Raw genomic sequence first — 26,675 nt, forward strand, 5'->3', positions numbered from 1 at the left:
CTAATGGTCTTCAACGTGAAATTTCCCTCTATTAACTTAAAATTCCCCAATAGAGTTACTTAGAAGGGTTTTCCAAAATAATAAGCTCATTATTAACTTTTCTAAATATACATGTATTATAGGGTGTAATTGATCTTAATTTTAGCCAAAGGGAAGTATGAAGAGATGCAATGTGTAACATAACTCACTTCTAGAGTAGTCAACTATTAGCAAACTAAAGCCCCATTTACACTGGAGGAATGTCGGGCAAACGATGCCCGACACTCGTCCCTGTGTGTCCTCGTTCCCGTGCTGCTACACAGGAGCAAGTATCGCTGGCTTGCTCAGCAGGGGTCTGGGTCGGCTGGAGGAGATTTCACTCCTCGCTCTTCCCCACCCCTCTCCATTCACTTTAGCAGCGGCCGGTTCAGTACTGAATGGCTGCTGTTTACATTGAATAATCATCGTTCAGGATTTTATGCAGCTTGAAGGATGATCGTTCAGTGTAAACAGCAGCCATCAGTACTGAACGATCGCTATGTTAAGTAAATGAAGAGGGGTGTGGGAGAGTGAGGGGAGAAATCTCCTCCAGCCCCCCAGACCCCTGCTGGCCACTCTGTGAGCAAGCCAGCGATACTTGTTCCTGCGCAGCAGCATGGGAGCGAGGACACACAAGGACAAGTGTTGGCCATCATTTGCCCGCACAGTTGGATCAGACCCCACAAGTCCCATTGTTATCCCATCAGCTACTATGGTGGGAAATTCCCTTTACCCCTTAAGGAGCAGGGTGTTTCTATACTATAGGGTTAGCACTTTTTACCGATGTTATGTATGTGGTGGTTTTAGGGCTGCCAAAATGCTTTTTGCTGCTTTTTTTGTGACATATAGGGCTATTTTTTAATAGCTTTTTTCACTGATTCTTTTTCCTTCTTTTTTTATTCGGGGTTCTGTGTTTTTTTAATTAATAGTTTTTATATTTAAAATTAGTATATTTACTCTAAAATCAAGTACAGGAATCCGTTCCTCATTGTGTTTTGTACGTTTTGATATATGATTTATATATTTATGGGATATGGAAATGGCTTAGGTTAGAATGGGTGGTGAGTTTTTTCTTTTTTTTTATATACATTTATATTTTTTTAAAACCTTTTTGATGTAACTATTTTTTTACCATCTATGTCAAATAAGACCTCTGGGGGACATTCACAGTACCATTTTTTTTTCTTTTAATTTTACAGTTTTCCAATGTAACTGGGACATAATAATAATAATCTTTATTTATATAGCGCCAACATATTCCGTAGCGCTTACAAAACAGGGGAAATAACACAGGACAACAGTTACATGAAGTAATCAATTGATGGAAACAGTAGGGGTGAGGGTCCTGCTCCAACGAGCTTACATACTACAGGTAATGTGGTGATACAGAAGATAAAGGGGCTGGCGGTGTGCACAGTATGGCGAGGTGGAGAGTGAGGGATGCTATACACATAGACAATGGTTAGACTTGTGTGTCAGGGATTGCCCAGATAGTTTTTGGTAGCGCGTTCCAGAGGACTGGTGCTGCTCTGGAGAAGTCTTGGAGGTGGGAGAGAGGGGTTCGAATTAAAGGGGCACTTAATCTGATTTCATTAGTGGAGCAGAGGGTGCGGGCTGGATGGTGGATTGAGTTGAGGGAAGCAATGTAGGGAGGCGCGGTAGTATGGAGAGCTTTATGGATGAAGGTAGTGAGTTTGAATTTAATTCTATATTTGATTGGTAGTCAGTGCAGTGACAGACACAGGACAGAGGCATCTGAGGAACATCCCTCTTTGGTGACATTAATCACTGGCAGAACTGATCTGGGTCTGCTAAGACCCAGCAGCTCTGCCATGTCGGGAATCGCTGGTGATCATGTGATCACTGGGTCCAATAGAGGAAATGGCACTCCCACGTCCTCTATTCTCTAAATAGCACTTAGTGAATGTTATGCAGGTTGAATAAGAGAGGGCGGAAGTGGTTATAAACTACTTCTTCATTCCCCTCCAGGTCCTTTGCTGTCTCTGATAGCCAAGCACCCAACCTGGTCTTGCAAGATAGCAGGAGCTTTAAACTCATGCAGAATATTTACAATGGTGCAGGATTAAAGCCCAGGACTAAGCACCTTATATTTACAACACTTGGTCGTTATTGGGTCAATCACCTAATATAAGGTTGTTTTTGAGGTATAATCTAACATAACACCATGCAATTGCATTAGTATGAAGCAATAAATCACAAAAAGAGAATCAGAACTCTAGAAGGTCACTTTTGTAATTCATTGTGACTGCCAAGAGAGTTGGATGGACACTGTTAAAGGTTATCTGCTTTTCAATGCTCTTTGAAGGCTTGGAAACAAGCAGATCAGCAGCTCAGTATCAATATTATTAGCTACACGCTGACATTTTAAGTCTCACATTCATCACATAAAAATATAGTATCATTTATTAGAATTGGAACATCCATTGCAAGAAATATGGAACATAGTAATGTAAAGTTATGATGGGCTCTAAACCTTAATGGCAAATTCAAAGACGATCTGACAAGTAAATTCTCATCTCTCTTCCACGATTCCATATGTTTGGATCTCATACTGTGTGATGTATTGTGGGCAGAATAGTTTATATAGCCATCATTGACATGTGGGATTTATTACATGCTATTAATGGATGTTTAATAACATGCCTAAGGTCTCCAAGAACGTGTGTGATTTACCAATGCTGATGTCAGAACTCACTGCGATCATACAGTGAGCTATTAGCTTACACAATAGATGTAAGATTATAGTAGGACGTAGCACAATGCATTGCACAACTTTAGGAGTTTCTTGGGAACTGCCTGCAGAAAGACTTAAGCAACTGAAGGAGAAGTAAAGTTTTGAAAAGGATTCATCTCATGTCCCAAATGTGATTTATTAGTCACTATTAATATGACATTAAAATGTATGCATGGAAAAAAACAGCAAGTTTGCCATTACTTTTTAATTTTTTAGGTAATTCATACCTTGTTCCACTGTCCCACCACTTAGACATCAACTTTTGCAGAGAGGTAAGCCTTACCACCTTTTGCAAACTATGACTTTTGCATGTTGTAACGTTTTCTGTTGTTTCCCCTATATACTGGCTATAGAAATTGTTGCAGGCTGCCAGTAAACTCCCTAAGGGGTTAATGCTGCCACTGAAAGGCTTAGAGATGTGCTAATGCCTAGTGTGTGCTGGGCTTCCAAACTGAACTGAGCATACTCAGTAGACACTAGACAGAGAGGAACAGTAACTTCATAGACCTGGGTGAGTGGAGTGCAGCAGCTACAACAAGTCCCCCTATGTGGAGAGGAGCAGAGAGTAACGCTGTCAATCCTGGACAATCTTATGGAAGAGATCAAGTCAGGAGAAGCTGCAACTCTCACATATCAAACTGTAAGTGAGGCCAGTCTCAGCAGAGCCATTAGATGTGCACACCAATAGTGTTGAAATAGTACGTCAGCAGGCCTGATACAGGGATAGGCAGAGACTACACTGGTTAATTGTCTATGAGGACCTATGGAGGTGCAGAGCATAAACCCTTTGCAATCCAATATTGGTTTCAGGGTTTCCTAAGGGGCTTTCTCTTTCTGCCATTTTACAATGGCGCCATCTGTTGGCTAGAGCCAGTACTGTGGTATTGGACATGCTGGAGAGGCCCCCGACAACAGAGCAGCCAGTAACATACAGTAAGAATACCTTGTCGGACGTCTTCCGACATCAGAGCTGTACAGCTGTCAATCAGAATGTCTTCAGAGGTCAGACAGTGGATTGGAAAGGATAATATTCTACGGCTGCATATAGGCAAGGCAGGCTGTGGCAGAGCTTGGTACAGCAGGATGGGCAATAGCTGAGCAGTTTGCCTTTTTTAAGAGCGGAATATAAAATGAAAGCTGCTCTGTGATTGGTTGCTATGGGCAAGACAGTTTTTTATTTTTTTCTCCTAGACATTCGTCATTAATCTGCTCCATTAACAGCAGGACACAAAGTGTTGTGCCGGTCATGTGAGCTGGAGACCAGGAGAAAAGTACAGAATAAGCAGTCTGGAAGGGATGAGCTACAGAAGCTGTGATGGGGTTCTCAAATACAAAAATGAGTGCTTCTCTAATGTCTGTGCCATATATAGACTGGATGATCAGTAGGCCACAATTTGTTTGGAACCAATGTTAAAATTCCGAGGTCATCCTTGGAAAAATTACAGAGTGCTTCTCTCTAGGTTCTATGAGCAAACTCGTCACCGGGATACCAATTACTCTGGCGCCAAAAACTCATTATCGTAGTCTCTTATCGGCAATCTCTGAGATAGTAAAAAGACGGCAATTTCGTTCTGTGGTGATGGTGGTGGTGATGCACCTCATGTGCTACAGCTGCACAGTCTGAAAATTTGGTTTGCTTGCCCCTCATTATGATAGCAACCATTTGGGGAAAACTCCTTAAATTACATGTGATGTAATTGCATCTATTAAATGGCCCTGCATGTCAGTTAAGTATACCAGTGGAAGAGATGTCAAGGTTTAAGGCCATCCTGTACATACATGGTGCATATCGAGTGTTTGCATATGGACCTTGCTCATGAGCTGAGCCCGCTCCATACATGGAGAGTGTCAGCTATCTCTAACAGCCGACACCTGCCTACAACAACCACGATCGAATAGCACCAACCATGGCTATTAACCCTTTAAATGCCTGAAGTCCCGAACAGCCGCCCCATAATGAGATCATGGACAGGATGTCATAGCAGCCGGGTGGCTTGCGAAGGCCCCCAGGGCTGCCATGAATGATAGATTGCTGGTCAGAATACAGTATAACGCAATACTATGGTATTGCGTTATACTGTATGAGCGATCAAACAAACGCAAGTTCAAGTCCCATATGGGGACTAAAGGAAAATGTAAACATAAGAAGAATAAAGTGTTTTAATAAATATAAAAGATATAAAAAGTTTAAAAAAAAATTTGCAGTTGTCCCATTAAAAAAAACATAAAAAATGGTAATGCTGCATCTGTAAGAGTTCAAATTATTAAAATATCACATTATTAATCCTGCACAATGAATGCCATCAAAAAAATATGCTAGATTGGCAGTTTTGTGGTTTCCTGTATCCTAGAAAAAATGTAATAAAAAATCCTCAAAAAATCATACATAGCCCAAAATTGTATTAATAAACACTACTGGTCACCCAGCAAAAATTCAGCCCTCACGCAGCCCTACTGACGAAAAAATAAAAAACTTATTGTGTTTAATAGATGGCAACAAAAAGCAAGTGTTTGAAGGTATTTTATTTCTTTTAGCGTAGAAAATATCGCCAGTGGGTGGGAGCCCTTACTGTCCCCTACATGACATTGGTGACATTACCTCCCAGCTGCCGACAGGTTTCCTTTAACTTGTCAATGGTTTTCATGGAGATTTTGGCCCCAGCAGCGACATTTTCCTGCATTTTATAAAAACATTTCTGGCATGCAGTTTTTTGAATATCTTCTATGAGTTTTTTGGGTCCACTGATATGAGACTTGCAGAACTTTAAAGTATATGAGAATTTACTACTGTTATTATCTACAGCTTTTTGCTCTAGAAAGGACGTAATACAATACAGTGTATATAACACTTAGCAAGCCTAATAATATATAACAGCACTTACCCCAACTAAGTGACCCAACACAACAGAAAAACCAATAGAAAGTGCTGGAGACCCCACAATGTCATCCCGTCTGTCATCAGTAGAGGCATAAATGCAGAGCACTAGTTGGAGGGTCAAGATGATTTCCACAGTCACAGCTTGTCCTTCTGTTGCATTATTAGCAGGCTGGAAAACAGACATATTAAAAGCTTAATCACATCTCCTATTACATTAAAATATGGTTAAATTCCTTGCTATTTACAGAGAGAAGGGCTTCATAGCAATAATAGTTTTTGACTCAATAACTTTCATTGAACTGTCCATGTCAAGCAGCCTTCACACGGACCAATTCATAAATCCCGCCTCCACAACACAATGGCTGTTGATTGGTTGTTTGAGTGCCATGGCTCAGCCAATCAATGGATGAACGAATGCAATGGCTGTGATTGGTTCATCGGGTGCTGCATTGATTGGCTGAGCATGGCGCTCGAGAACAAATCACAGCCATCACTTCCTGGAGGCGGGATTTATGAATCCTGTCACCAGGAAATGATGATGTACAAGTGGCTAGGACTGCGGGAACAGTACAGAGCTCCAAGGAATGGCGTAAGGGACCCAGACCATGCCTGCTAGGTAATGTATTCCTGAAAAATCAGAGTAGGGCTTATTTTCCAGATAGGTCTTATTCTTAGTAAGGGAAACAATGTATGACTGCTTTCACATCTGCGTCGGCAGTTCCATTGTCCCATTCTGTTGGGGAATCCCTGTGGTCGTACATCTCCGTTTCTGGACAAAACAAAACAGCAGCTAAATGACCCTATAAACTGTAGTGGGGTACGTTTAGTTTCCGCTCAGCTGTCCGGCATTTTCTGGACAAAAAAGGGCTGCATGCAGCGTTTTTACTTCTGTTATTTTGTACCAGATCTGCGGCAAAACCTCCGAGCCAGCGCAGATGTAAAGGCGATCAATCTTAGGCTTCTTTCACACTTGCATTTTGCCTCAGTTGTGCCTTTCTATCTCTGTTCCGGAAATGGAATTAAAACTGAAATAAAGGTTTCCATTTTTCCCTATTAATTTCAATTGGTTTTCACGAAAACAGAACGGTTACGGTTCGCTTCAGTTCTTTTACTGGAACAAACAGCGCAGCAGACTGGGTGCACAAGAGCGGTCATACACATTATTAGATACCTATATGGACAAGCGTTTAGGTGAGAAGAGATAAAAGGAAAGCCCAGTCATTTTACTGATGGCAATCACTATGTCAATACTTTCATATGGACTTGTATCCTCAGAATGTATCCACCTATTATTTTTAAACCTGGTACTGATACATTTTCTTTTTTTTAATCAGTTTTTATGTTCTGATTGTAGATTTTTTATTCCATTTTCTCTCCATGATTATGGGGCAGCCATCTTGTCCGTGCTTCAGTTAACATTCGGATATACAATATGCTTTACAGCAGCCGCATGGCCATAGGAATCTATAGGTTGCAGATGTTTACTGATTTCTATAATAGAGTGTTGTGGGCATGCTCTGTGACCTGTGCAGAGGTCATTGTGCAGGGAGGGGGAAGATGTGAGCTGTGACCATCAACTGAAGTGAATGATGGATCCTGAGTTATTTCGATATACTAAAGGTGTTAACTTTCATAGCAATCCTGCCTGGAATGATAATAAGATGAACAATGAAAAAAAGAAAATTAAAAACTATTTAAAAAAAAAGCTTAACATAAAAACTTGATTTATACAATAGGCTATTTTCTCATGACACATATTCTTTAAGACTATCATTCCAAGGGTAATTACTCTCAACTCCAACTAATTATCATGTAGGTGTTAGTCAATGGGAGTTGTTGCAATAAGCTAAGTTAAAGATATAATTGAAAGCCAGACATCAGCCCGTTAGGATCTATAATTAATAGCCTACATGTAACTTCTCAACCATATGAGGTCATGAATGATGCAAACCTGAAATTTCACCTTAAATTAAGGAAGCACTGAAGAAATATATCAAAGATGAACATGGGTAACAGTAAATTCTTTCTGACATACCTACAGGTACAACATTGTGATCCATCATTACAGCCTCATTTTGTGAGGTCTCCCATGGGTCAGGGGTGAGTTACAACACTGGCCTCTCAGAATCTTCACTGTGTAGAACAAAGTTATATCATTTTTGCCTTCTGTTAAGCTGTCTATGGACAGGGGTGTAATGATCGCAGTCACAGGGGGTGCAAGCCTGACCAGGTCTGGAGCGGTAGGAGGTCTGTGCTGCCCCACAGCAATCCAGAAAACGCATTGGCACCCTGGAGTCCTGCTTTGCACGTTGCATTGAAGCCCCCGGTAGCTCCGTACATGATAGCAAAGAGGCTGTTCAATTGGGAGGGGGCCTGAAGCACCTGTTTGGTATAAAGTATGGTGCTGCCTGAGCCATCTGGGTAACTGTATCTGGAGGGTGCCGGGTGGTACAGTAGAAAAGTATGAGGAGAGTGGGCCAGCTGGATAGGGGTGGTAGTGTGAGCAGAAGACTGATTGGCAGGGATAGAGTGCCGTAGACTCCGAAGGGAACATTATCTCCCAGGCTCCTTTAGCATAGGGTATATGAAAGGAAGTGGAAAGTGGTGATAGGGCACTATGGTCTTCACTACATGACCCTGGGTTATCCTTCAAAACACTTAATTACAAAGTTCAACCTTGAATGTAGGAAGGCAGAAATGTGTGATGCGTTTTGTTTGTTGGCATAAGAGAAATGACCTGATGTCAGTAATAGACACTGCTCCTTCCTATACCAGGTGTAGCTACAATTACGGACACCCACAACATCTTCCTTTAGCTTACCCTAGCAGCATTCTTCCTCTTCAACTCTCCTACACCACAATTGAAGAAAAAAGCCATATAAACTTCCTTATCTATCCTGACTAGAGATGAGCGAACACCAAAATGTTCGGGTGTTCGTTATTCGTAACGAACTTCCCGTGATGCTCGAGGGTTCGTTTCGAACAACGAACCCCATTGAAGTCAATGGGCGACCAGAACATTTTTGTATTTCGCCGATGCTCGCTAAGGTTTTCATGTGTGAAAATCTGGGCAATTCAGGAAAGTGATGGGAATGACACAGTGACGGATAGGGCAGGCGAGGGGCTACATGTTGGGCTGCATCTCAAGTTCCCAGGTCCCACTATTAAGCCACAATACCGGCAAGAGTGGGCCCCCCCCCTCCCAACAACTTTTACTTCTGAAAAGCCCTCATTAGCATGGCATACCTTTGCTAAGCACCACACTACCTCCAACAAAGCACAATCACTGCCTGCATGACACTCCACTGACACTTCTCCTGGGTTACATGCTGCCCAACCGCCCCCCCTCCCCCCCACAGCGCACACCAAAGTGTCCCTGCGCAGCCTTCAGCTGCCCTCATGCCACACCACGCTCATGTCTATTTAGAATTGCGTCTGCCATGACGAGGGACCGCAGGCACACACTGCAGAGGTTGGCACGGCTAGGCAGCGACCCTCTTTAAAAGTGGCGGAGCGATAGCCCACAATGCTGTACAGAAGCAATGAGAAATAGAATCCTGTGCCACCGCCATCAGGAGCTGCACACGTGGGCATAGCAATGGGGAACCTATGTGCCACACACTATTCATTCTGTCAAGGTGTCTGCATGCCCCAGTCAGACCGGGCTTTTTAATTCATAGACACAGGCAGGTACAACTCCCTATTGTGAAGTCCCTGTCGACCCACAGCATGGGTGGCTCCCTGGAACCCACTGGCGGTACACAGAAATATCCCATTGCATTGCCCAACACAGCTGAGGTAGTAATGTCGTGCTTAATGCAGGTGGGCTTCGGCCCACACTGCATGCCCCAGTCTGACTGGGGTTCTTTATAAGTGTACAGATGTAGTAAAAACTCCGTGTGCACCTACAGCATGGGTGGGTGCCAGGAAGCCACCGGCGGTACATAGAAATATCCCATTGCATTGCCCAACACAGCTGAGGTAGTAATGTTGTGCTTAACCCTTTCCAATCCAATTTGTATATGGTTTTCCTAGGGGGCTTACTCTTTTTCTGCTGTTATACAACGGCGCTATATGCTGGCTAAAGCCAGTACTGCATGAGCTGACACGTAGGATAGGCTCCGACAGCAGAGAGGCTGGCAATATACAGTAAGAGAACCCCGACGGACGTCTACCAACAACGGAGCTGTACAGCCTTAAACCCTAATGTCTTCACAGGTCACACAGTGGACTGGAAAGGGTTAATGCAGGTGGGCTTCGGCCCACACTGCATGCCCCAGTCAGACTGGGGTTCTTTACAAGTGGACACATGTAGGTTTAACTCCCTGTGGACCCACTGCCTGGGTGGGTGCCAGGAAGCCACCGGCGGTACATAGAAATATCCCATTGCATTGCCCAACACAGCTGAGGTAGTAATGTCGTGCGTAATACAGGTGGGCTTCGGCCCACACTGCATGCCCCAGTCAGACGGGTTCTTTAGAAGTGTACAGAAGTATTAAAAACTCAGTGTGCACCTACAGCATGGGTGGCTCCCTGGAACCCACCGGCGGTACACAAAAATATCCCATTGCATTGCCCAACACAGCTGAGGTAGTAATGTCGTGCGTAATGCAGGTGGGCTTCGGCCCACACTGCATGCCCCAGTCAGACTGGGGTTCTTTACAAGTGGACACATGTAGGTTTAACTCCCTGTGGACCCACTGCCTGGGTGGGTGCCAGGAAGCCACCGGCGGTACATAGAAATATCCCATTGCATTGCCCAACACAGCTGAGGTAGTAATGTCGTGCGTAATACAGGTGGGCTTCGGCCCACACTGCATGCCCCAGTCAGACGGGTTCTTTAGAAGTGTACAGAAGTATTAAAAACTCAGTGTGCACCTACAGCATGGGTGGCTCCCTGGAACCCACCGGCGGTACACAAAAATATCCCATTGCATTGCCCAACACAGCTGAGGTAGTAATGTCGTGCGTAATGCAGGTGGGCTTCGGCCCACACTGCATGCCCCAGTCAGACTGGGGTTCTTTACAAGTGGACACATGTAGGTTTAACTCCCTGTGGACCCACTGCCTGGGTGGGTGCCAGGAAGCCACCGGCGGTACATAGAAATATCCCATTGCATTGCCCAACACAGCTGAGGTAGTAATGTCGTGCGTAATACAGGTGGGCTTCGGCCCACACTGCATGCCCCAGTCAGACGGGTTCTTTAGAAGTGTACAGAAGTATTAAAAACTCAGTGTGCACCTACAGCATGGGTGGCTCCCTGGAACCCACCGGCGGTACACAAAAATATCCCATTGCATTGCCCAACACAGCTGAGGTAACGTCAGCTGTAATGCAGGTGGGCTAAAAATTAATTTGATTACACTGTAGGCGAGGGCCCACAAAAATTGCTGTATCAACAGTACTAATGTACATCCCAAAAATTGGCCATGGCCAGCCAAGAGGGCAGGTGAAACCCATTAATCGCTTTGGTTAATGTGGCTTAAGTGGTAACTAGGCCTGGAGGCAGCCCAGTGTAACGAAAAATTGGTTCAAGTTAAAGTTCCAATGCTTTTAAGCGCATTGAAACTTATAAAAATTGTTCAGAAAAATTATTTGAGTGAGCCTTGTGGCCCTAAGAAAAATTGCCCGTTCAGCGTGATTACGTGAGGTTTCAGGAGGAGGAGCAGGAGGAGGAGGAGGAGGAATATTAGACACAGATTGATGAAGCAGAAATGTCCCCGTTTTGGATGGTGAGAGAGAACGTAGCTTCCATCCGCGGGTGCAGCCTACGTATTGCTTACGTATCGCTGCTGTCCGCTGGTGGAGAACAGAAGTCTGGCGAAATCCAGCCTTTGTTCATCTTGATGAGTGTTAGCCTGTCGGCACTGTCGGTTGACAAGCGGCTACGCTTATCTGTGATGATTCCCCCAGCCGCACTAAACACCCTCTCCGACAACACGCTAGCCGCAGGACAAGCAAGCACCTCAAGGGCATACAGGGCTAGTTCAGGCCACGTGTCCAGCTTCGACACCCAGTAGTTGTAGGGGGCAGAGGCGTCACCAAGGATGGTCGTGCGATCCGCTACGTACTCCCTCACCATCCTTTTGCAGTGCTCCCGCCGACTCAGCCGTGACTGGGGAGCGGTGACACAGTCTTGGTGGGGAGCCATAAAGCTGGCCAGGCCCTTAAAGACTGTTGCACTGCCTGGGATGTACATGCTGCTCGATCTACGCACATCCCCTGCAACATGGCCCTCGGAACTGCGCCTTCTGCCACTAGCGCTGTCGGCTGGGAATTTTACCATCAGCTTGTCCGCAAGGGTCCTGTGGTATAGCAACACTCTCGAACCCCTTTCCTCTTCGGGAATGAGAGTGGGCAGGTTCTCCTTATACCGTGGATCGAGCAGTGTGTACACCCAGTAATCCGTAGTGGCCAGAATGCGTGCAACGCGAGGGTCACGAGAAAGGCATCCTAACATGAAGTCAGCCATGTGTGCCAGGGTACCTGTACGCAACACATGGCTGTCTTCACTAGGAAGATCACTTTCAGGATCCTCCTCCTCCTCCTCCTCCTCAGGCCATACACGCTGAAAGGATGACAGGCAATCAGCCGGTGTACCGTCAGCAGCGGGCCAAGCTGTCTCTTCCCCCTCCTCCTCATGCTCCTCCTCCTCCTCCTGTACGCGCTGAGAAATAGACAGGAGGGTGCCCTGACTATCCAGCGGCATACTGTCTTCCCCCGCCCCCGTTTCCGAGCGCAAAGCAGCTGCCTTTATGGTTTGCAGGGAATTTCTCAAGATGCATAGCAGAGGAATGGTGACGCTAATGATTGTAGCATCGCCGCTCACCACCTGGGTAGACTCCTCAAAATTACCAAGGACATGGCAGATGTCTGCCAACCAGGCCCACTCTTCTGAAAGGAATTGAGGAGGCTGACTCCCACTGCGCCGCCCATGTTGGAGTTGGTATTCGACTATAGCTCTCCGTTGTTCATAGAGCCTGGCCAACATGTGGAGCGTAGAGTTCCACCGTGTGGGCACGTCGCACAGCAGTCGGTGCACTGGCAGCTTAAAGTGATGTTGCAGGGTGCGCAGGGTGGCAGCGTCCGTGTGGGACTTGCGGAAATGTGCGCAGAGCCGGCGCGCCTTTACGAGCAGGTCTGACAAGCGTGGGTAGCTTTTCAGAAACCGCTGAACCACCAAATTAAAGACGTGGGCCAGGCATGGCACGTGCGTGAGGCTGCCAAGCTGCAGAGCCGCCACCAGGTTACGGCCGTTGTCACACACGACCATGCCCGGTTGGAGGCTCAGCGGCGCAAGCCAGCGGTCGGTCTGCTGTGTCAGACCCTGCAGCAGTTCGTGGGCCGTGTGCCTCTTATCGCCTAAGCTGAGTAGTTTCAGCACGGCCTGCTGACGCTTGCCCACCGCTGTGCTGCCACACCGCGCGACACCGACTGCTGGCGACATGCTGCTGCTAACACATCTTGATTGTGAGACAGAGGAGGAGGAGGAGGAGGAGGGTGCTTTAGTGGAGGAAGCATACACCTCCGCAGATACCAGCACCGAGCTGGGGCCCGCAATTCTGGGGGTGGGTAGGACGTGAGCGGTCCCAGGCTCTGACTCTGTCCCAGCCTCCACTAAATTCACCCAATGTGCCGTCAGGGAGATGTAGTGGCCCTGCCCGCCTGTGCTTGTCCACGTGTCCGTAGTTAAGTGGACCGTGGCAGTAACCGCGTTGGTGAGGGCGCGCACAATGTTGCGGGAGACGTGGTCGTGCAGGGCTGGGACGGCACATCGGGAAAAGTAGTGGCGACTGGGAACTGAGTAGCGCGGGGCCGCCGCCTCCATGATACTTTTGAAGGACTCCGTTTCCACAACCCTATACGGCAGCATCTCAAGGCTGATGAATTTTGCGATGCGGACGGTTAACGTTTGAGCGTGCGGGTGCGTGGCGGCGTACTTGCGCTTGCGCTCGAACACTTGCGCAAGCGACGGCTGAACGGTGCGCTGAACTACACTGCTGGATGGGGCCGAGGACAGCGGAGATGAGGGTGTGGGTGCAGGCCATGAGGCGGTAGTGCCTGTGTCCTGAGAGGGGGGTTGCATCTCAGTGGCAGGTTGGGGCACAGGGGGAGAGGCAGGGGTGCAAACCGGAGACGGTGAACGGCCTTTGTCCCACCTTGCGGGGTGCTTGGCCATCATATGTCTGCGCATGGTGGTGGTGGTGAGGCTGTTGGTGTTGGCTCCCCGGCTGAGCTTTGCGCGACAAAGGTTGCACACCACTGTTCGTCGGTCGTCAGGCGTCTCTGTGAAAAACTGCCAGACCTTAGAGCACCTCGGCCTACGCAGGGTGGCATGGCGCGAGGGGGCGCTTTGGGAAACACTTGGTGGATTATTCGGTCTGGCCCTGCCTCTACCCCTGGCCACCGCACTGCCTCTTGCAACCTGCCCTGCTGATGCCCTTGACTCCCCCTCTGAAGACCTGTCCTCCTGAGTAAGCGTTGCACACCAGGTGGGGTCAGTCACCTCATCGTCCTGCTGCTCTTCCTCCGAATCCTCTGTGCGCTGCTCCCTGGGACTTACTGCCCTTACTACTACCTCACTGCAAGACAACTGTGTCTGATCGTCATCGTCCTCCTCACCCACAGAAAGTTGTTGAGACAGTTGGCGGAAGTCCCCAGCCTCTTCCCCCGGACCCCGGGAACTTTCGAATGGTTGGGCATCAGTGACGATAAACTCCTCTGGTGGGAGAGGAACCGCTGCTGCCCAATCTAAGCAGGGGCCCGAGAACAGTTCCTGGGAGTGTTCCCGCTCCTGAGCAGGTGTCATTGTAGTGGACTGAGGAGGCTGGGAGGAAGGAGGAGCAGCAGACAGAGGATTCGGATTGGCAGCAGTGGACGGCGCAGAACTGCGGGTAGACGATAGGTTGCTCGAAGCACTTTCTGCCATCCAGGACAGGACCTGCTCACACTGCTCATTTTCTAATAACCGTCTCCCGCGTGGACCCATTAATTGGGCGATGAATGTGGGGACGCCAGAAACGTGCCTCTCTCCTAATCGCGCAGCAGACAGCTGCGACACACCTGGATCAGGAGCTTGGCCTGTGCCCACACCCTCACTTGGCCCTCCGCGTCCTCGGCCACGTCCACGTCCACGTCCTCTAGGCTTACCCCTACCCCTCAGCATGCTGTATTACCAGTGATTAGATTTCCCAGGCAGGAAATAAATTGGCGCAAGACTGCAGGCCAAATATAATTTTTGCCCTTTTTGGAAAACGAAAGGCCCCACTGCCTCTAGTGAATGAATTATCTAAGTTTAATAACTGTGCTGTGTCCCTGCTTATGTGTCACAGAACGTGAGGGTAGCAGAGTTATTATAACTCTTGGAGAGCAGGTATTTTTTTTTCCCAATTAAGGAAAGCAAATGGCGAACCCAGCAGTAAAGCGTAGCTGGCTGCGTATGATTTAGCAATGTTTTTCACGCAGCTCACACGTCTACACAGGCGTAAGGACGGACACAGGCTGGACAAATAGATTTCTTTTCAGTTTTTTCCCACCAACAGGCAGCACTGCGTATATTCAATGAACCTGCGAAGTTTAATAACTGCGCTGTGTCCCTGCTTATGTGTCACAGAACGTGAGGGTAGCAGAGTTATTATAACTCTTGGAGAGCAGGTATTTTTTTTCCCAATTAAGGAAAGCAAATGGCGAACCCAGCAGTAAAGCGTAGCTGGCTGCGTATGATTTAGCAATGTTTTTCACGCAGCTCACACGTCTCCACAGGCGTAAGGACGGACACAGGCTGGACAAATAGATTTGTTTTCAGTTTTTTCCCACCAACAGGCAGCACTGCGTATATTCAATGAACCTGCGAAGTTTAATAACTGCGCTGTGTCCCTGCTTATGTGTCACAGAACGTGAGGGTAGCAGAGTTATTATAACTCTTGGAGAGCAGGTATTTTTTTCCCCAATTAAGGAAAGCAAATGGCGAACCCAGCAGTAAAGCGTAGCTGGCTGCGTATGATTTAGCAATGTTTTTCACGCAGCTCACACGTCTACACAGGCGTAAGGACGGACACAGGCTGGACAAATAGATTTCTTTTCAGTTTTTTCCCACCAACAGGCAGCACTGCGTATATTCAATGAACCTGCGAAGTTTAATAACTGCGCTGTGTCCCTGCTTATGTGTCACAGAACGTGAGGGTAGCAGAGTTATTATAACTCTTGGAGAGCAGGTATTTTTTTTCCCAATTAAGGAAAGCAAATGGCGAACCCAGCAGTAAAGCGTAGCTGGCTGCGTATGATTTAGCAATGTTTTTCACGCAGCTCACACGTCTCCACAGGCGTAAGGACGGACACAGGCTGGACAAATAGATTTGTTTTCAGTTTTTTCCCACCAACAGGCAGCACTGCGTATATTCAATGAACCTGCGAAGTTTAATAACTGCGCTGTGTCCCTGCTTATGTGTCACAGAACGTGAGGGTAGCAGAGTTATTATAACTCTTGGAGAGCAGGTATTTTTTTCCCCAATTAAGGAAAGCAAATGGCGAACCCAGCAGTAAAGCGTAGCTGGCTGCGTATGATTTAGCAATGTTTTTCACGCAGCTCACACGTCTACACAGGCGTAAGGACGGACACAGGCTGGACAAATAGATTTCTTTTCAGTTTTTTCCCACCAACAGGCAGCACTGCGTATATTCAATGAACCTGCGAAGTTTAATAACTGCGCTGTGTCCCTGCTTATGTGTCACAGAACGTGAGGGTAGCAGAGTTATTATAACTCTTGGAGAGCAGGTATTTTTTTTCCCAATTAAGGAAAGCAAATGGCGAACCCAGCAGTAAAGCGTAGCTGGCTGCGTATGATTTAGCAATGTTTTTCACGCAGCTCACACGTCTACACAGGCGTAAGGACGGACACAGGCTGGACAAATAGATTTGTTTTCAGTTTTTTCCCACCAACAGGCAGCACTGCGTATATTCAATGAACCTGCGAAGTTTAATAACTGCGCTGTGTCCCTGCTTATGTGTCACAGAACGTGAGGGTAGCAGAGTTATTATAACTCTTGGAGAGCAGGTATTTTTTTCCCCAATTAAGGAAAGCAAATGGCGAACCCAGCAGTAAAGCGTAGCTGGCTGCGTATGATTTAGCAATGTTTTTCACGCAGCTCACACGTCTACACAGGCGTAAGGACGGACACAGGCTGGACAAATAGATTTCTTTTCAGTTTTTTCCCACCAACAGGCAGCACTGCGTATATTCAATGAACCTGCGAAGTTTAATAACTGCGCTGTGTCCCTGCTTATGTGTCACAGAACGTGAGGGTAGCAGAGTTATTATAACTCTTGGAGAGCAGGTATTTTTTTTCCCAATTAAGGAAAGCAAATGGCGAACCCAGCAGTAAAGCGTAGCTGGCTGCGTATGATTTAGCAATGTTTTTCACGCAGCTCACACGTCTCCACAGGCGTAAGGACGGACACAGGCTGGACAAATAGATTTGTTTTCAGTTTTTTCCCACCAACAGGCAGCACTGCGTATATTCAATGAACCTGCGAAGTTTAATAACTGCGCTGTGTCCCTGCTTATGTGTCACAGAACGTGAGGGTAGCAGAGTTATTATAACTCTTGGAGAGCAGGTATTTTTTTCCCCAATTAAGGAAAGCAAATGGCGAACCCAGCAGTAAAGCGTAGCTGGCTGCGTATGATTTAGCAATGTTTTTCACGCAGCTCACACGTCTCCACAGGCGTAAGGACGGACACAGGCTGGACAAATAGATTTCTTTTCAGTTTTTTCCCACCAACAGGCAGCACTGCGTATATTCTATGAATAATAACTGTGTTGTGGCCCTGCCTATACAATTCTTTCCCTGCAGTATCAATGGAGGGTGCAATGCTCTGCAGAGGCGATTTTGAGAAGCCCAAAAAAAATGCAGCACAGCCAACAGCAGCCTGGACAGTACTGCACACGGATAAATATGGCCCTAGAAAGGACCGTTGAGGTTCTTGAAGGCTACACTCACTCCTAACACTCTCCCTGCCTATGCAGCACTTCTGTCCCTAATGCCAGGTGCAACGGTCTGCAGAGGCGATTTTGAGAAAGAAAAAAAAATCCCACTGCTAACAGCAGCCAACACACAGCTATCAGTGGCCCTAATAAGGACCTTTGGGGGGTCTTGAAGCCTACACTAACTACCAATTCTTTCCCTACAGCAGCTCCGGTATAAACAGCACTGTCCCTCATCTAACTCACACCGCATCTGAGGCGAGCCGCGGGAGGGGCCGACTTTTATATTAGGCGAACACCTGATCTCGCCAGCCACTCACAGCAGGGGGGTGGTATAGGGCTTAAACGTTGCAGGGGGAAGTTGTAATGCCTTCCCTGTCTTTCAATTGGCCAGAAAAGCGCGCTAACGTCTCAGGGAAGGAAGTGAAAGTAACCAGAACACCGCATGGTGTTCGTCACGAATAACGAACATCCCGAACACCCTAATATTCGCACGAATATCAAGCTCGGACGAACGCGTTCGCTCATCTCTAATCCTGACCTGTCCTCTCATGAGAGTGAAGTGGTCACCGGGGCATCATTCATACTTAAAGCAGCCGTAGTCCACACACTAAACATAATAACCTTTAGCCTAACACAATATGCCAATACCTTCCTTATGACGTATGCTATTTGAGCTTGCAGTTTGCTGGCTGTAGGCTGTGTGTGTGTGGAGGGGGTGGTGTGGGGGGGCACAAAAGTGGGATCATTACTATTTTATGGACCCTTGCTATGAGTGGAAGAACTATAGCTATGTGAGGCACTAAGGGGTTGGGGCATTATTACCATTGTTATTTTGTGGAGATGAGTTATGGCTAGAAGCAATATCGAGAAAGATTTAGGCCAGATGTGGAAGAAAATGGAGAGTGAATGACTCCAATCACCTGCATCACTGAATGTAACTGTACTGTAGTCACTTATGTCATCTGCAGATTACCTGTGTAGAACTGGTAACTACCATTATATGGTCAGTGTATGGTGGTATGATTGGACACATTGTTTCTATTGAGTAATAGTATGGTGGTAATATTCAGTGGTACTACTGTATGGGGTCAGTCTTGGTGTGGTGCTATTATTTTGTCTTTTAATAGTAGTATTATTAGTAATATTAGCCTTACGATATTGTGGTTTTGTTCATTAACAGTATGGTGGTAATTGTTAGTTGTATACTTGTATAGTGGCATTACTTGGTAACTGTTTGACTGTATTATTTAGCTGCAAATCGCTACATTTGTATTGTTTTTAAGGGAGCATACATCATGATAGACCCTAGCAATGCCACTGGGGCTTCTACATGAAAAGAACAAGCTGGTGGAGGGATTGGACCTCATCCAAAATATTCACTGAGGCCCATAGGGCTCTAGTTATGCCCCTGTTCATGGAATCAATGAAAATGTAATAAACCTAGAGTCAAAGAACATCAAAGATAGAAGTCACAGACCACCTCTTCAAGCCATGCACAAAGCATTAACACAATGTATCGTTTTTTTCTAAGATGTTCTATAGACCCCCTTAAGAACCAATCCAGTTTCTTTGTAGGTTTTGTATTTTCCTCCCTGCTTTCAACAAAAAATCATGTTTTTCATTTTCCTGGCAACATAGCCAGATGAGGGCTTGTTTTTGGCAGGACAACTTGTATTTTTCAATACAACTTCCATTTAAAGTACCATATAATATATTGAAAAACTTTTTAAAAATGTCTAAGTAGGGTAAAATGGAAAAAAAATACAATCAGGCCTCATTCCGTCAACCATTTTTTTGCGCACAAATAGCCACGAAAAAAGATTGCCGCTCGCGTGTGGAAAAATCGCATGAACAAAGCTAAAGGCGCGATCTACATTCACCCATAATTTGCTTGTTCACACGATCCATGGTGCAGGCTGCGTGTCATACCAGCTCCCATAGGAGTCAATGGAAACTCCTGCGCATCGCGCACCAAAGATAGGTCAGGTCTTATCTTTTCACGCAGCACGGACCTTAGATGCGAGCATTGCAGTTGCGCATGTCCTATCTTTCGCAGGTGTAAGTATTTTTGCTCGTCTAAAAAATCGTTCATGCGAACGCTTCAATAGAAAACCATTGGTTCTAGTAGAAGTGATCTTTTTGCACGGCTGTTTATGTGCAAGAAAAACGCTCGTCTGAACGAGGCCTCGTGCCTTTTTTTACAATGTATGTGCTGCAGTAAAGATGACATGCTGACTTTATTCTGTGAGAGCTTATTCAGACGACCGTATATCGGCCGCTTATTCACGCCCGGCCGATATACGGTGTCCCTCTCTGCAGGGGGAGGAGGCTGGAAGAGCCGGGAGCACACTGAGCTCCACCTCCTCTCCGCCCCTCAGCACTATTTGCAATGGGAGGGGGCAAGACAGGGGCAGGGCTAAGTCCCGGAACTTATCTCCACCCTGCTTCGCCTCCTCTCATTGCAAATAGTGCGGAGGAGTAGATAGAGGGCGGGAGCTCAGAGCACTGCTCCCGGCTCTTCCAGCCTCCTCCCCCTGCAGAGAGAGATGCCGTATATCGGCCGGCGTGAATACCCGGCCGATATACGTTCGTCTGAATAAGCCCTCAGTCAGTATAATACCAAATGTATGTGGATTTTTGAACCTTTATTTACCTTTTCTTTACTTTTTTTTAGTCCCTGTAAGCGACTTGAACCTACGATCATTTGATTGCTGAATACTTCAGTATTCACTATATTATATTTTTGCATTACTTAAGACCATTTTTTGCTGTCAGTTGGCACCACTTTGTGCCATAGGAGATCATGACAGACAACAACCAAAAGCAGATATCAGTGGAAAAGTGAAGCTGATGTGTTTGATTTATTCGTCGTTGTTGAGTGCAAACCATGCATTCATTGGCATAACCGGTTCATGTAAAATGGCAGAGTTCAACCATTATTCTCCACAGCGCTACACAAATTGCCACATGTACACTCCATAACCTTCTTGCCAGGACTTCTCATTTGTCTTCTATATTTTCTGGAAATCCATATATCTTTTCCAACAAATTGATAATAATTATCAATTCAGCTAAAGACTCTTCTACCCTCTAAAAAAGTAACTAAGGGGGGTTTCACATCTGCCGCAGGGATTCCATTTTTCTGCTCTATTCAATTCGTCTTATAATGCAATTGAACAGTGCTCAATGGACCCATTGACTATAACGGGGTCCATTCCATTTCTGCCTGGCATTTTACTGGAAGAAAATTTCTGCCGGATCTGTGACTGAACCTCCGACCGAAGGTTCCAGCATAGATATGAAACCAACATAAAATTACAGTACCTAACCTGTTATTTTTTATAGATTGCAATTTTTTATGCACAGGGGACTCACCTAATATATCTATTTTCCTTATCTGTTATAAATGTATTTGTCTTATTGGACTCAGTATGAGTGCTGAATTCTCTTAAAAGAAGTATCCAGCTCCAGCATTGATGGACTCATTTATAAATAAATAAATCTTGGTATTTGTATAGCACCAACTTCCTCTGCAGTGCTTTAAGGGAATTATTATTTATTACCCCCCACCAAGCTGGGATCTCATTTTACCAACCTCGGAAGGATGGAAGGCTGAGTCAACCTTGAGCCGGCTATCTGAGTCATGCAGGGATTGAACTTGCAACCTTCTGGTCAAAGGTGAGAGCTTACACTCTGCACCACACAAGGCTCATTTATTTCATGATCATCCATTCATTTCCATGGACACTATGTAATGTAATTCCCGTAAGCCCTCCCTCCAACTTCCCGCTCTTCCACAGGCAAAAGCAGGCAGTTACCTGAATTTTTAGAAGCTGGATCCACATTGTTTAGCAGATCATTGGGAATTCTTGGGCATTCACAATGTATTACCATTTAACCAATAAAACCCATTATTTGTTTAATGCTGAACAAAAAGCCACCTCTGTTTTCTTGTAAAAATGGTGGCAAAAACTGCGGTGACCTACATGGACAGAAACCGGTGTTGTGTTTGTTTCTTTCGATTGACCATATTTCTACAGTAGACTGTATGGAAGACCTCAGTTTTTATATGTATTTTTATGCTCCGGGGAAAAATTTGATCTAAAAAATCACCAAAATGGGTGACAGACAAGACTTGGTCTGGATTTCCCCTTCATTTCCAAAAATCTGTCTAGTTTTTTAATGTGGCATTTCAGTGTGTCTTTAAAAACGCTAATTACTTCATTTCTTGTTCAGGTAAATACACCAAACCCTGAACCTGGAAATATCCATCTACGGCTCTGAAGTGTGCAATGAAATATATGCCCCAGACATGTGCAAATATATACTTATACATCTGCCTGTATCCGCCATTCACTCCCATCTAAAATATATATGTACTGTATGGTGCTGTATGCATTTTGTACGGATTATAGTGAAAAGGTACCACACTTGACTGCCTTTGCCAAAAAAGTTAAAAGGTATACATTTAACTAATAACGTCTTTCTGTATTTCAGCATATAATGTATGTCATGAAGTACTCCCATTATATACACGGTGAACTCATGCTGCAGACATGATAAAGCAATAAAAATGAATGTACAGTATAAGAAAATTAATTGATCAGTCAATTAATTAAGTAAAGGGGTTTTATAGGATAAGAAAACCAATGACCCATCCCTAGGATAAGCCATCAATATCAAATCGGTAGGGTTCCGACTTTTGGTCTGAAGGAGCCACAGCTCTACAGCTTCTTCATTCTTTACGTTGCTCCGAACCAGAAGCATAACTTGAAGCTTCTGGGCCCCAATGAAAAACCTGTAGCAGGGCCCCCAACTATAATGCTTTATTCATAGTGCTGGGCTCCCTATATGGAGAGGAGAGGCCTTATGGGCCCCCTAAGGCTCCTGGGACTGGGTGCAACCACATCCTCTGCACCCCCTATAGTTATGCTCCTGCTCTGTACACCTCACGCTGTACATTTAGTAGTGGCTCTACTGGGTACTACAATGTTATCTCGTGGGGAGAGCTGATCAGTGGTGGTGCCAAGAGTTGGACGCCCACCGCTCTTATATTGGTGGCCGATCCTAAGGACAGGTCATGAATATTGTAATCCCGGAAAATCCCTTTAATAATTTTCCAAGAATATTAATTAATTTAACCTGGGATGAACTAGATGAATCTCTAAAGCTACATTCACACGGGCGTGAGTGACATTGGGCTGAGAAACCTAGCCTGATATCGCACTTGCCAACGGGCATTATTCACACCAATGTAAGGCCTCTTTTATTCAAAAATGCCTCACATCACTTCTTTGAAATTGCAATCCTCCGACGCGTGTTTCACATTCGTCAGGGTCAAGAGTCGCAAGTGTTTCCCACTGATTTCAATAGGAAACATCATATTGCACTTCTGAGGTCACATTGAAACCAATGGGCGAAGTGTTTGGAGGGAACGCCAATAGATAGAGCATCCTCCGATTTTTATCTTCGCAGCATCTTTACAAGGGGAAAAGCTGTACATGTGAATGAGTCCATTCAAAGGAATGGAGTTCATGTTCACGCACTTTTCGTGCATCTCACAATGCGCAAAATTTGTGTGAGATGCTCACCCATGTGAATGTAGCCTAAGGCCTTATGCACACAGCCTTATATATGCAGCTTCAAAAAATTGCGGCCATCTGAAGCATTGGAGTCCAATGTATTCATTCAGTAAAACAATTTTTGAGCGCGGTAAAATTTTGTGCCGGGAAGAATAGCACATAACTTTCTCATTTTCTATGCGTCGTCAAAAGATACGTCTTGTCCTATCTTTTGCTGAGATACACAGGAAGCTCCCATAGACTTCAATGGAAAGTGGGGAAAAAAAGGTAGGGGAAGGAAATTCACCTGCGTCCAACGCTGGGAAAAGAAGACAGCCGGCTTTGTTAAACCATTAGCAGTCAATCCCAGGATTTCTGCTGATCGAGGGGTTTCCACGCTGCAGCGTATTTTTATGCCGACATGCAGCATCCGCCCGTGTGAACGGCAGAAAATATGCAGCTAAAGATTAAGACTCAATCACAGCAATTCTTCACCCATGTGATTTTATAGCGTGTACTGCTGACGGTAAAAACACGTACGGTCGTGTGAAGGAGCCCTGAGCGTGCTGAAATTTGCAATATTTTTGTTTTTCTTTAAAAATGTTTAAATCGCTCACATTTCATTTCGCCATTTAGCAAAATGGTCCTTCAGCTTCTGCAGCAACAGAAGATTTAATTGTGTTGTCTTACGGAGCTGTGAGATATAATCAGACTGCGCTCCTGGCAGAGCGTCTTTTCCATCTTTTATAGTGAAGCTTTTTATTATTTCTTTGTAGTTTAACAATATTTTCTCAGACTTTAAGTTCTGAAGCAAATCCCATTATTTCCAACCTCCAGACATGTTAGAGGAGGGACACCGACTCCGATTATTAGCTAGGCTGAAATACATTTGTTATCTCCTTGTAGCAGTGTACAATATATTATCCCTATACATGCAGGTTTACTGCTAAATATGAAAATGTAGCACTATTTTGTACTGGGAAATATGTTTTAATTGCTCTATTACATAGTCAGCTAGACTTCAAAGTTGGTAAGTGGATCTAAATACACACACCAGTAGTGGAATTGCTGGCAACTCCCTATTATAGGGTCGGATTGTGCTCATAAAAGTCTATGGAGGCTGAAATAGGGTTCTGTATAGGGGTTGGGGTTACACAGCGACAAGAAACAAGTCACATGACTGAAAAATGTATGTGACTTGCTGTCTTGTGACTATTTTGGAACTACAATTTTGCTGTTAGAAAAGCTACAAAATCATAGACATGTTGCAAGCAAGTCCCAGTTGCACGCACTTTACATTGTTGTCTGCAACTTGCAACTCATAACCAAAAATCCAACAGGTCTGGTTTTTCTTGGGACAATGTTTCGAAGTTATGGAAGGTCACATTTCGCAAAACGACCACATTGACAATCATTAGATAGAATGTCATAATGCGATATTGCGATACTCATGTCCCGTGTAGCACTAACCTTAATGCACATCAGCCTCTATTGTCTTATGCAAGGTAAACATGGCCCCATATTATATTATGCATTTTGCTCATTTATATAGCGCATACATATTTCATAGCCAGTCATTACTTACAATGGGTTCTGTCTCCATAGGGCCTTAATCTATAATGTCCTATTAGTATGTTTTTAGAATGTGGGAAGAATCTGGAGTATATGGCGGAAACCTACGCAAGCTCAGGGAGAATATACAGACTCTTTGCAGATGTTGCCCTTGGTTGGATTTCAGCCCAGGACCCAAGCACTGCAAGACAACAGTGCTAACCACTGAGCCACCGTGTTATCCATTGGCCAAGTGACAGCACAGCACATTTTTACAGATTCACTCTTCAATGTATGGCCAATCTACTGTTATGGGTAAAAAATGGGCCCAATCCTTACTTGCAAGGTATATGCAGTCTTATAAACATGCATCAAAAGAAGCTTTATCATCTTTCTAAAGGTGCAGATAATTAAACATGTTAAATACCAAGTATACTCTAATCTAGTCCTCACTATTGAGACTGTGGATATATGGGAGCTTATATATTTACATATTCCTCATCTATAAAGATTGTTCTAGATATTTGTACAGATGAGACATATATAACTGTACATGAACAACAGCACCCAAAGCCCATACAGCCACTCCGAGACTAAGTACTCTCCCTAAAATCTACTAATCTGGCCTTCCATTGTAACCTATGGCTCATGGGGGGGGGGGGGGGGTGTTCTATGTTTACATATAACTCAACCATATAGGTTGTTCTAGATGTAGAATGCATTCATGTATATCCATGTATGAATCTGCTCATTGGAACATCCCTTATAGATCAACTATATTTACACAAATAATAGCACCAAATGCCCCTACAGCGGACCAAATAATTAGCATATTATCACTATATATTAGAAAGTTAGTCTACTATACAAGTTCTGTTCATGTAATCTCATTTACTAAAGGTAGTAATGCCCCTAGAAAAGACCAACATTCATTTAAGATGTAACAAAAATAATTAGATATTATTAATAATCACAACATTTTGAAAGCCAAGTTCCGACGATGCCATATTTACAGCACCCAACCTTGGTTTTCCCCACATCTTACCCATCAATATAAAAGACTTACCATATTGACTCCAAAACCACCGTGAAATTCATCAGGAGTGAACTCATATAGTAGACCAGCTCCGATAACTGCCCCCAACAGCTGGGCGCAAATATAGCAAACGGCACGGAAGAGGGAGATTTGTGAAGACACCAGGAAGGCCACAGTCACAGCAGGATTGAGATGGGCACCACTAATGTGCCCTAAGGTTTGCACAATGGTCCCAATGCCTAGGCCAAAGGTGAAGGCAATCTGTAGAACTGTTGGAAGAGCTGAGGGCCAATTCAATGTAGACCCCAGGCCAAAAAGGACAAAAATCAAAGTACCGATGAGCTCTCCAGCGAATGCCCTTGTGAAGGGCCCAGTGCACATCTCCTTCATCATGAATGGTTACTGAACAAATGGGAGAAGATAACTTGGTTGTTCCTTTTTCAAATGTTTGTTTTCTTGTGATCTCAATAAATGATACGTGCAATAACCCTGCACAAATTATATACAAGGCAGGAAGATTGCAGTCTTACAAGGGGTGGCACCCATTCCTCACAAAATGATAGCTCCTATCCATTGCAGGCAGAAAAGTTTCCAGCTCCTGACTGCACTCGTCACTCCTCCTAGATTTATATGATCACAATAAGTCATCGGTTGCTCTGCTAGACATTAGAAGTGAATATTTGCATCCATGTGAGTTAATGACATCCTCCTCAGGTTTCTCAGTACATGACATATACAGTAAATGTTGTTAAATGACTGATCCATGTGCAGCATTTATATTATAAAATACTATGGATGAGGCACGAGCTGAGTGAGAGCAAATGCATGACAATTGCAGCCTATTAGAATACGGCTCTGCAGACTAATAAATGCTCAGTAAGCAATGAAGA

The 26,675-nt window shown here is 45.0% G+C and overlaps 1 protein-coding gene across 1 annotated transcript in view; it reads right to left on the reverse strand.

Annotated features, from left to right (window-relative positions):
- Positions 1–26,315, reverse strand: part of LOC136582846 (aquaporin-2-like) — a 30,960-nt gene extending 4,645 nt beyond the window's left edge. Inside the window, exons 1-2 of the mRNA XM_066584114.1 lie at positions 25,816–26,315; positions 5,656–5,820 (exon numbers count right to left, since the gene is read on the reverse strand). Coding sequence (XP_066440211.1) covers positions 5,656–5,820; positions 25,816–26,178 — 528 coding nt within the window. The 5' untranslated portion in view covers positions 26,179–26,315. The remainder of the gene's footprint in view (positions 1–5,655; positions 5,821–25,815) is intronic.
- Between the last annotated feature and the right edge of the window lie 360 nt (positions 26,316–26,675).

The sequence above is a fragment of the Eleutherodactylus coqui genome, chromosome 1 (assembly GCF_035609145.1).
Source record: "Eleutherodactylus coqui strain aEleCoq1 chromosome 1, aEleCoq1.hap1, whole genome shotgun sequence".
Taxonomy (NCBI): Eukaryota; Metazoa; Chordata; class Amphibia; order Anura; family Eleutherodactylidae; genus Eleutherodactylus; species Eleutherodactylus coqui.